The sequence below is a fragment of the Enoplosus armatus genome, chromosome 9, assembly GCF_043641665.1.
Source record: "Enoplosus armatus isolate fEnoArm2 chromosome 9, fEnoArm2.hap1, whole genome shotgun sequence".
NCBI classification, from domain to species: domain Eukaryota; kingdom Metazoa; phylum Chordata; class Actinopteri; order Centrarchiformes; family Enoplosidae; genus Enoplosus; species Enoplosus armatus.
This window is the reverse complement of record NC_092188.1, coordinates 3,837,145-3,849,703: the sequence shown is the minus strand read 5'-3', so window position 1 is coordinate 3,849,703 and position 12,559 is coordinate 3,837,145. Positions and strand designations below refer to the sequence as shown.

Sequence of the window (12,559 nt, the reverse complement as noted above, 5' to 3'; positions counted from 1 at the left end):
TATCGTTAATTATTAATTATAATTCTGACACATCTTTCACCATTGTCTATGCAAAAATACTGAAGGGGCAAATATAAAACATTAACTTTACTGTCACAATAGCATAAAAATGTTGTAACTTACTTGCGTCCCACAGCGCTCCCATTCCTATGTATGCAGGTCACTTCCCGAGTCTGGTAGCCCACCTGGATGTCCCAGAATGGACTCTCTTGCCGGTTAAGGCGATTCCTGGTTCGTTTCTTCTGGATAAGCTCCCTTGTCTCTGGATCTTTGACTCCTGCTCTCTCCCTGAGCCCCTGGCCTTTACCTTTCCTGCGCTTAACTTGGCGTGCTGTCCGAGTCTGTGGGAGGGCGCAAGGGTTCCACGGTCCAACCCTGAGACTGTACATGCCCTCTGGACCTGTGCAAGGCCCCAGTTTACAAGACTGGAACTCAGTTAGATTGGGACAAACAGCGCCTCCAAAAAGTGGAGGAACCAGGACACTGCGGACCCTGTTCCTGAGGCCTGTTCCACACGTTTTGGAGCAGGACGTCCATGGCGAATACTCAGAAACCACACAATCCTGGGGGCAAGGGATCAAACATGCCTGCTCCAGACGGGGCTTGGGCTCAAAGTACTCACAGATGGCATCCTCTGCTGGAGACCCGTCTGACTTGAGTATGCAGCCCACCTCCCGGGTCTGAATGCCCTCTTCGCCTCCACTGCATGTGAACGGCCGTGGGGCCCCAAAGGTCCTTGCTGAAACTGGCACGCACTCATTCCAGGTACCCAGTTTCCAGTCATAAAGGTCCTTATGCCAGTCGCACACACGGAAACAGTTTCTCTGGTTGGAAGGACGTTGGCCCTGGTCACAGTTGGTGTGAAGCGTCGTCCAGCCGTCCACATGGGCACACCAGACTGCCCGGCTTTGGCTGCCACCTGGGCCACAGTCGCTGCCCATGCATCTTCCCCAAGGACCTGAGAAACAAATGAACAGACTCAAATTACAGTCTGAAACATACGAAAGAACAAACCTTCCGATGTAATTCCAAGAGGGACCGTATGGAGTACTGTTAGAAACCTAAATTACTTTATCACAAAGAAGAACACTATCAAGATACTGCTCAGGAAAAAGGAGAAACGTATTCGGTATTATCTTGTCGGAATAATGATGCTCTTCAGATTGGAAAAGTTGAGAGATTGCATCAAGGCATACTGTTGGTGATGGATCATTTAAAAATAAAACAAGACATAATTGCACAGGCTGTGAATTGATTGGAGGTGAAGAAATAACAAACATCCAGTAGTTATATTAGTAACCATCAAAGGAGATCAATGATGCCATTTGAAAGCTCTTGTGCCGTGTACCTTTAAAACAGAAATCCATATTATGCAAGCATCAATTCGTCAAACCACACACTTCAAGCCTTCTAACGCTAAAGACAGAGTTTACTTTAGTGTGGTATCAAGTGAGGAAAAGCATATAATGCATCTTCAAGGATGACACAGTAAATTCACAGACTCCTCTAACGTGGTCCTTGATGTAAAATGTGTTAAGAGCTGTTGGCAACTCACAGTAGATGACGTTTGAGTGCAAACAATATGTCATACTCAATAAAAAATAATCTGTCACCTTGTTTTGCGCTACACTTGGGTCAGACAGAGCTGTTCTTAGTGCATGGTAAGAACTGTCTGAGTGCTGCAGGGGCGAGGAGGGACGACTAGGAAATGCAAATACAATGTGGAAGAGTGAAGGGCCGTGAGTAATCTATGGCATTTATCAAACTCTATTGGCAACCTACAGGAATAGACATAAACATCAATAAAACTTATTTGTCTGTACACAAGTCTCTGGCAGAGCCGCCCCTTATCCTCTTTTACTAATTGCAGTAGAGATCCAGCAAACAGTCCTAGAACAGGACTGGGGTAGTGAAGAGGTTGTCATGTAACCATACATCATCACAAATAATCATACATTTGTTTCAATAGAAAAAAATACTAGTAATACTTGGCTCAAGAATAGGACTTTTTACAGTAGGCATAAAGGAAAAGGCTGGAGATGATATTTTTCTTACTGTCAACAAAACCAACAATGAGTTGATCACAAGTACTATTGTCTGTGTATTGTCTGATGAACATGAGCACTGCAGTTTATTGTCATTAAATCCCACACGCACTGCTGCTGTAAACTTGCACTACAGTACCATATGTGTATTAATCCGCTGCTGAAAATAGTCCCCAACAAATGCACTACTTACTCCTGTTTGAGAAATGTTTGCTAAAAACTACAATGCTTTTTAAGGAAATAATACTAGGCCTTTTTAAACATTGATACTATGTGTTTGTGACCCACTTCACATCTTCATTAGGAACCAGTGGGCTTTAGACCAAAGACAAGGTAGGGAAGTCAGGAAGCATTGAGAAATGAACTAAATATATGGAATAACACAATATGGAATAACACTTCTTTTTGTCGCTTGTTTATAGCTGCATCCTCAGATAATCAATTGTTGTATTCATCAACAACCCTATCAGCCCACAGTATTATGTTGGTTTTGTGTTTATTTATTCTTCTTTCTTCTTCTGGTATACTTCTCTGGTACGAAAAACTAGAATGCTAAAAAACAAATTTTTACCATTTTCACTTGGCTAAACAACTTTGCTAGGTGCTATAAATATAACATTGTGCTTAGAAACAAAGAACAGCTTCCACACACGAGGATCTACACACACGATTTAACACATTTGGGCTTTCAGTCACACTCCCTCTGGTTTGCCCTGTGTAACTTGCTTGTATGGAATCAAATAGAGAATTCAAGGCCTAATTTTGTGTTTCTCCACAAAGAAAACTTAGCTGACACCATGAAAACCGTCTTAACCCAGTCAGCCCAGCTCAGCTGGTACTCCAAGCAAGTTGAAAAACACTAATTAACACAGGGTGCCTTTGCTTTCACTGTGTGATCTGAAGGCTATTGATACTACAAGGGAACAGAAATCAAACTAATTGGGAAGCTTCACTTCTCACCTCACATTAACCTCTTAGGTAATTGATTATATTAGCATGTGGCCTGGGGCTGATTGGACCCTTAGTGGGCAATGGGCAGTCAGTGTGAGGGCAACTCATGTTGACCCACGTCCACACACAGTTAAAATGTTAAAATGGCTTAAAGGAAAACAGGAACACATTTCCGGCAATGAGCCTCTGATGAGGCTGCTTTCTGCCTTGTCTCTGATCTCAGCTGCTGATACAGCTGACAGGGTCTATCTTTAGTCATCATGATGATGCGTTCAGAGGAGCCTCAAAGGCTATTCTAAATGGTGGGTTTACTCCTCGCTGTATCAACACACTCGATCAATGTCCGGTCATCAATATCTAGGTTTGCTGGGCTTCTATAGCATATAGTTTTTAGACACTCTGGTATTAAGAACAACATTCAGAGGGTAAAACACATTTAGCATTCCCCAGAGGAATCCTCTCAGGTGTTTGTCTGAAATCTATGTGATGTTTATTTTTAATCCAATAATAGAAAAAGGCGACTTGGAAGTTTTGAATCACAATACGAACTGATAAAGACAGTGAATGCTATCTCGAGAGCTGATATTGAGTTTTCAGGTGGAGAAAGAAAATGCAGTCGAGAAAATGGTGATCCAAAATCTAAAATGCAGAAGAATACAGACAGATTCTAAAATAGAAACACCTCCCACCCAAATCTAATCCATCCCAGAGAGAAGCTACCTTCTCAAAGACAATTCTCTGTCACACCTCTCACATTCAAGGTCCTCCGGCTCAGGATGTGGAGTAAAACAGGTTCTCAACAGAAAATAAAGATAACAAAGCTTGGCCATGTTCAACCTGCCTGGTCGAAGCACACATGGAGTGTAAGGATGCATCTTATTCTCTTCCTAATATCATATATGACCTGTTTGATTATGTCAGATCTTTGCAACTGTTTGCGTGTTTTGCCAAAACTGAAACTTACTCTTTCTTCTTCAGATGTAAATCAATGCGAATCCTGGTAGCCTACAGCTAACTTTTCAATATTGCATGCAGTCTGACAGCACCATTTGACAACCTGAAAACAAACTCTTTCACTTCCATTTATCACGTTTTGTTTTGCAGAGTGTTCGCAGAATTATCAATTACTGTCACTCTACTGTACTGCTATCAGGTCTCTTAAACCCTTATAATAATAATAATAATAATCTTTTGACATGAAAATCGGAGTGAAATGACTGTTATCAATGACAGTTGACTTGTTTTTCCAGTTCTGTCATTCCCACTATTAGACTAGTTCTTTCATTGTTTGCATTTACGTCATTTTGTGGTAAAAATCAAATCTAGACGACAAATGAACAAACAAATCTTGGTGAAACTAGACGTTTACAATCATGTGTTTGCACGTTCTTGAGGAAGCTTGCAAAGACTGCATGCACAGTGCAATCTAAATGTAAATGTAGTTTTATCATTCAGCAACAAAAATATCCTTTCTGTGTCTGTTCATTATTAAAGCAGATAGTGAATTTACTGATAACCTCTGGAGACTTCACATTCTTGTCAGATTTCATGTAAAACAGGCAGCAAGCACGTTGGCATCAATGCTGTGTATAACTCAATCGAAAGTGAGGTAAGACAACATTACTTCACTAACAAATGCTGCACAGAGATCACAAAAGTGTAGTATTTATGTAAATGTAATATTTCAGAGAAGAGGACCTGTCCACGGTGTACCCTGCTGTGTGCTGGGATTGGCTCTTTGCCTCTGTGGGGTGTGAGCACACGTATGCTTCATTTATCTCCACCATGTAGGTCCAATTTAAAACACGTATTACTCAATTCCTCAGTCTTTCTCTCCATATTATTTATTATTTAAAAACAACAACCTCTATTCATTCCACTATATGTCAACATCACCCATGTGATATTGTGACTTGTGATCGGTGGAGAGTACCACTGCTGTCATCAAAACGCTTTCAGTTCGTGATATCTATGATTGGGAAATCATAGATTGGTAGAATAGTATTACTCAGCATTTAAATGCAGCTTAACTCCTCTGACAAACCATCTGAATCAGTCCACTTAAACGTGAGTAGTAGTAGGAAACTTGCTGGAGTTGCTGAAAGTTTGTTCTCAACCAAATACCTCTTTTTTTACAATATTTTCTTCAAAAAGGCAAATTAAAAATTCATGCATATCTGGAGCAGCGACGTCGTCAGGGAGCTTGACTTTGTGCTGTAGATTCTGTCGAGCAGCTCGGTGAAACACTAAGACGATGGTGGTCGGTGTTCAGGAGACGAGGATGACACACAAAACACTATAAAACAGGAAAATGATTCATTCAGGAATTAATACCAATGCTAAATATATGTTCTGATAAGTACAGAGTACTGAATCATGACCTTCAAATTGTGTTATTAATTGATATATAATTATATATTATCCAACCCAATGGCCAAGCCACAATCTACTGTATGTTTTGGATCATATAGACTTAATATTCTTACGTATATTTCTACTTTTACTTCTACCTTCTAGCTCAAAATGAGCTAACTTAACAAACAATAACCACAATAAAAGAGCTTATCTTCCCTTTAAAATGAATACAGAAGCCAAGTGCTCAGTCACTTTCACATACAGTAAAACCAGAGAACCATAAGGTCGCTACTGAAGATTAAAAAAAAAAACTGAAAAGTCACCGAAAAGAGAGGGACAATTCTGCGGGCACTTTCAGCGAACTTAACTGAAGTAATAAGAAAATTAGCTATTCTTTGTTTTACTCGGGGCCCCTATGGAGCCCTCGACAGGTCCCCTGAGAGTCCCTGGGCTCCATACTGGGGACCTTTGCTTTGAACAATATATGTGGAGTGTGATATCCTCACTGTGGGGGTGAGAGCCTGATCTCTGACTGGGCCTCGAGTGTCTATTTAATGAACAGCTTCTTTGTCCCTGCGGGGTCAGCTTCACTAATGAATGGGTCACTGTGTCGCTCTCTCTCTCTCTGCTTGTGTTTCTGCATTATTTCTCAAATCCACAGCATCTCGCACTCAATCAAAGACAGGACCTTTCTCTCGGCTAGGTCAGGGTTCATAGCAGGATCATCTCGGCTGTCTGCCTGGCACTTTGCCGCCTGTGGCCAGTGTCTCGACTTCAAATCAGTCCGTCTGGCTGCCATTTATAACTATATGAAAAAAAAGGTCGGACGAAATACAAGCTGGTTTGCCTCAATCAGTAAAATTAAGTTTTCACAAAGCACTGCAGGGCCTGTGCACTGTGAAGAGAAGCGAATAAAACCTTCCCACCACTTAGTGGAAACAGCTGAACACTGTCAAAACTCCCACAGTATATTGTCAGAGAGTATCTATATTCTGCAGAGTAATGAGAAGCAGCAGTCTGAAGGGTAAAAGTGAGTTAATGTATATATTGTGTAAGCCTCGGGTCTCTACGGTTTCGTTCTCCCACACAGTTCCAGTAAATGAGAATGAGTTCAATCAACTTGTCAGATTAAATCAAAGCTTCCAAAGGTGATTTTACAGAGGTTTGATTTTACAGACGACTTTATTTATTTTATGGATATGGCTCACAAACAAACCGTCTTTTAGTGTTCTGATAGTATTTTAAGGTCCGTAAAAGCATGAACGAATCATCCAAACGCTCCAGTGAAGCTCGCTCCATGATTAAGAGAACGTGAATGGTGTTTTAAATATCATGCAAACGGGCCTGAAAATTGATTCATCACTTCCACAGCAACACTGCAAACGTCAGTTTGATTATGTAACCTTTCTTGGTTTTAAAGCCCAACCACAGTGTTATTTCAAAGTACTCTGTTCCTGCTGTTTGAGTTGTGAAAAGAGCAACTTCAAATTGAGTTTCTGAGGCTTCAACTCTCTTTGTAGCTTCACAGTTTAGACAGAATTAATCATATAAACTACAATACGATAATTGCATGTTTGCATAGCCTTTGGGAGAGCTAAGTATTACCACGTTGAACTTGCCATGTTGAGTCACATTAAGCTCAGCAGAGCATTTGTTTGCCAAAAGCTAAACAACCAATCTGGTGTGCATGAGGCAAGGGCCAACTGTGCATTGTTATTGTGTTTAAAGAGCACAGCCAGCTATAAACGCTGTTCCCAGACAGAAAATGTTGCCACTCACATCATGCTATTCCTTATGGGGCGCCGTCAAAAGATCACTATTTAGCACCAGATGGACATTAGCCTTTTGGTCTTAATGGGCCACAGTATGCATCAGGGGTTAGCGTGGAAAAGAGCAAAAGTTGAAAGGAGAAAGGAAAAAGACCAGAGGCTAATGCTTAACATCTGAAGGAATACTTTGAGCGGCTTAGCATTCATGGATGATTGTTAACCCTGGCCTGCATTCAGTGTGATCGGTGCCCTGGGCTGTGCGGCACTAAGCCACATTGACTAAGGCTCTCCGCTCACACTTGATCTAAATTACATTAGCTGTAATACCATGATTGTGCTTGCATGGCTTGAAGGAGCTTCTTTGATGACTCTTTATTCATCACGTCCAGCACGTAACCGCGAGGCAGACATTTCAGCAAGTCACACAATGTTAAATAGTCCTCTCCATTTTTATCTTTGCTCCTCTCTGCATACGGTATACTTCATAATAGCAACTGTGTGCAGCAATCACTTACTACTGAATGCAGCAATTTTGTCTTTGTTAAAGTGCATGAATCTTTTGAATGAGATATTGAATATTATGAGTATGAAGTGAATTTAATTGAACTGGCTCAAAGTATTCATACTCAGCCAAAATATTGACCTTGATATGGTGAACTCATATGAAACTAGTTAAGAGCTACATCTTCAATCCAGCTATAGCTGAACGATGCTGGACCAGACACGTGGTGCATCGTCACAATTTGCTCATCTCTCAGCTTTAAAGGACTCATATTCCCATATGTGCATTAACACAGTTATTGGTTGTAATGACTCCTCCTACCCAGATCCCCTTCTAATGCTATTCCAGTGTAAGAGATGGGAGATAACATCCACAGTCTTCTTTCAAAGTTTGACCAAAGCTAAAATGAGGCCTCAGCAGATAAATTAAGAGGGTATCTTCAGCAGTCTTTATAGTACAAAATTCACATTCAAGTGAGGGTAAGCAGCCCGGAGTTGAAGCTGAACAAGAAAGACAAGAAGTAGAAGAAGCCAAGAAGAGAGCGACAGAAACTGGAAGACTAGCTTGTTGTTCTGTTGTTTACAGATAGGTTGTGTTTTTTTTTTCTTCTGTTAGCTCATAAACACCCCCAGAGGATGGAGCAGTGACAAGATAAATTAGAGAGAACTTGCTCCAATCCTAACAACACCCACGTGCTCAACAGTGTTGATATCGCTGTTGGCAACGTCAAATATATTCTCCAAATTCTTCGTGTCGAAGGGTCAGGACCAGGCAGCGAGCCAGAGTGAAATACCTGCAGCTCGTAATGCTGCTTCTCCGTTTGACACCAGCACGTTTGACAAGAAAGTGCCTGACTTCAAATGAGCCATTCTCTACTTCACAATTTAAGCTGTCAGAGTATAACTCGCACAGATTCCTACGAGTCAAAAGCAGTGGTCTGTGTCGAAGTCTGTCATGGAAAAATGTCAAGACTGATACAAGACTGTCAGATTCAGCAGCAAATCAATAAACTCCATAACGTCCCATTATGCATGTTCATATTCCTTATCAGCCTAATAAATGACAAGCACGTGACCGTTAAATCTACATGGAAACAAACATTGAGTGCAAACATTGAAAGAGCGCGATAACAATGACAATACAACGCATCACTGCACATAACATGCTCCAGTAAAGACGGCTGGTTTCCTTCCAAAACAAACCAGGTGACCTTGACTTTCCTGAGAACAAACAAAACAACAATAACAACAATTATCTTGGAGACGTCAGTCTTCCAACGTATCGATGTGCCCTCTATTCTATTTAGAAGAGACCACTAGTACTTCATTGTCCACACTGAACCAGACTGTCATGGTTTAACTTCGTGCCAGCTTGCTAGCGTCCATGAGGACGGCTGTATTTTCAGGTATACCTACGTCTTTGTGTCACCCCCTTTCGAAGACAAAAGTCAAACACACGCTGCCGATGAAACACCAGATGTTTGTGTTGTGATGATTATGTTGAAAATCAAGCGTGTTTCAAGGAGTATATTCGATTTCAAGCATGTACCTAACCTTGAAAACAGAACCGTTAAAATTAAGCATTTTCCAAACTTTCTGGACTTTGCATGAACCCTGTGTACATCAGTGGTTCCTAAACTGGGGGGCGTGGTAATGGTGGCTACACACTAGCAATGTATGGAGATGTTGGTGAAACATCTGTAAATGTAAAGGAGACGATGAATCAACTTCGACTGCTTCAAGAAGAAGAAAACATGATGTGACTCTGTTGTAGAACATGTGTCCAGCTGTTGATTATCAAAACTTCAGCCTGGTGTTTTTCCTCACACATTCCCACCTGATTGTGACTGATTGAACCACCTGTCTCTACTTTTCCCATCTTGTTAAAATTCATAAGCCCCCCCCCCCCCCCCCGTGCGACATTGAGCTGAGCTGTTTTGGTTAATTACTGTAAAGCAAACGTACAAGGTGACGGATCAATCAATCCATCAATCATTATCACCCACTGAGCTGAATCAGACAGATTGTGACATATCTCATCTTACTTACAGTTACTAGATGACAGCATTAATGATGACCTCATTAAATATGAGGCCTTTGCTGTGTGTAAAAATAACTTTATCTGCAAAAGGGGACACGGCAGAAACGTTTGGCTGCCATGACTGTACACATCCCTCTCAGGTAAACATTGCTTAGTTCTGCTCGGCCCAAATCCAACTTTGTAAAAACACACATTTACATAGCCTCCACTGCCGAACTGTATCAGAGAATTAAATAGTACCCATATTTTTCACAATACAAATGAAGATGCATTCAAAGCAAGGTGACAACACTAACTTTTACTGAATGATATCAATATAAAGGTATTTTTACACATATTTTTTCCTGTATTGATATATCACAATATGGCAAATACATGTAAAATGTAAAATGTTTCACTGTAACGCTTCACTTCAGAAAGAAATTAGGTCTCATTTATACTGGTTCTGCCAATGTTTTATAAACATGTCACTCTCTACAATCTGTGCATGGGAGCTACAGTATGGTCAGTGATGGCGGTAATGTAAATGTTAATAAAAAAAAGTGCAGTCAGACCACATCGACCTTCACATGCTTATTTTCTACATCGTTACATAAAGATTAAACTATGTCACATGCAATTATTTCCTGTGTGAACGCCAGGAATATTAGCTACCGCTAATGTGGAGGCTAATAGGGATGCAAATAAACTCAACGCTGGCCTTTAGAAAGTAAACAGGGAGCTTCCCATGCTGTGCTGTTGTACTCAACATGCCGAGGTTGTTTAAAGAAAATGATGTCTGACTACCTTCAACAGCAACAGCGCTGGTGTGTGTGTGTCACCATGTAAAGTAGTAAGTCTCACTAATGAGGGAGTGTTTCTGCTTCTGGTGGTGCAAAGGAATTACTGATGATGACAAGGAGCATGCCTGGTAAGAGTTGACTTGTTTTTGCTTAAACATGCATGAAATTCAGAGAGCTGGTCTTGGTTTGACACACTAGTGGCATGATGCTTTCTTTCAAATCATCTTAAAATGTGAAAACTGAAGCTGAAAAAAATCAGGATACATATGTAATAACAAATTCCCCAAAATACTCTTTAAGGCTGTGGCAGCAAAAAAATACCCTCTGCATTTTGAGAAAAGACACTAAAGGAAAAACAAATAACAGTGGCCATACCCATCACTGTCAGGGTAAAAATAAATATGTGTGTGCACTGCGGCGAACTGTTTTATCTTTATTTACCAAGAAATGAATGCTCTTGTTCTGCAGTGAGGTGATATAAACATTGCAAACACATTCAAACCCAACAGCTGTCCAGGAGTCCCCCAGTATTGGCCACTGAGCAGCTTCACATGTCCGGTTCTGTTGATTTGTTGACTCAAATCTGAGCTGACAGGCCCATGGACGTCCCCTAAAGGGGTGTGATAGTTTGGCAAAGGGTATGGGGGCAGGGGGATGGGGGAGCTTCAGTGCCACACAGGGAGTGTCAGAGGCTCAGTGAATCTGCCTTGTGGGTGAAACCCTCTGGTCTGTGAGACGATGCACTGGCAGGTTTTACAAGAGCTGCAGTGACAAAGACTGTTCAAGGCATTTTACTGTAAGCAGGAAAACCAGAGAAAGAATATGTACACACAGCAGGGATACTTGTTTTCCCAGTGGACGGTATTCGTCTAGTCAGGGTGTGGTATTTCATCTCCATCTCAGTCTCACCAACATACAATATGTATGTGACTGGTTGCAGTTATTTCAAGGACAGACACAACAACAAAGGCATGATGACATGTTGTAGCTGTGAGATCAAACCAGATGTCAGCCAGGCGGCTTCCCTAATCCAGATGTCCAATCTGACATCTATTTTTCTGCAGTTCATGATATCTTGTCCACCCCTGGTGCGCAGGGGGTGGACACAATATCATGAACACCTTTGCCAAGTAATGGAATTCAAAACAATATCCGTGGAAAAAATATCACCTTTCTGAAACTTGTGATGTTTGATTTTTGGTGAGACACTGAATCAAATATCTGGTCATTTGTTTGTGATGTGGGACTGAATTTCCACTACGCTGCAAGGTGTTCATGATATTTACAACCCCTGACTGCACACCTTTATCTATATGGAGCTGTTTTTCCACAGTCCCAGTGAAACCCGCTTTAATTGCACAGAGCCACAAGCCTTGATTACATGGTTTCTAACCTGTTGAGGCCCTGACGGACTGAAGCCAAACCGACACAGTGTCTCCTCCATCATTTCGAAGCTGTGACTTGCAGAGATGACTCAACATCTGTGGGGTGTGATGATGACTAGAGAGAAAGCACGGTTTTTAAAAGTCAGTAGTAGCTGAATCTCAGTGGTTAACGTTCCTGTTCGTACTTCAGATATCAGTCATATTTGACTGTTTACTTATCGCTTGTTATTGGAGCTGTATTTAACTCATGTTAAGTTAAATGTTTTCACTGGCTTTTATTGGAAAGCATCCGCAGGAAATAAAATGTATTTGTCAGCAGAACTTTCTGTTTGCGGTGCTATTGTTACATAAGAAAGGTCTACACAAAATAACATGGACATATTCTGCACTATGTGGTCAGAGGATCTGTTTTATATTGCAGGCAGGAAAAGTACAATAATAGTAGAATAGTAGTAAAATAGTACCTCTAGTGGTATCTAGCCATACAAATATTCTTAGTGCATCTGTCTCGGAGACTTTTGCTTTCATCCCAATACAATGGAGGTGGAAGGAGTTTCTCAAAGCTTTGAAAAATTACATTTAAAAAATTCAACAGAAATGTGTCTTTCCAGGCACAAGGCTCCTGTTACTCTGGATAATCCACAGACCTCACTGTCAACAGATTTCACTGGAACTACTTTCAGAGTCTGTATGAGAACTGCTGACAGAGTAACAGGGACACTCTTTCTGG

General features: G+C 41.1%; 1 protein-coding gene across 1 annotated transcript in view; it reads right to left on the bottom strand.

Moving 5' to 3' along the window:
- The window catches only part of thsd7ab (thrombospondin, type I, domain containing 7Ab), a 124,039-nt gene that overhangs the window by 80,120 nt on the left and 31,360 nt on the right, over positions 1-12,559 (bottom strand). The window contains exon 2 of the mRNA XM_070911829.1: positions 124-958. Within this exon, the coding sequence (XP_070767930.1) occupies positions 124-958 (835 nt within the window). The remainder of the gene's footprint in view (positions 1-123; positions 959-12,559) is intronic.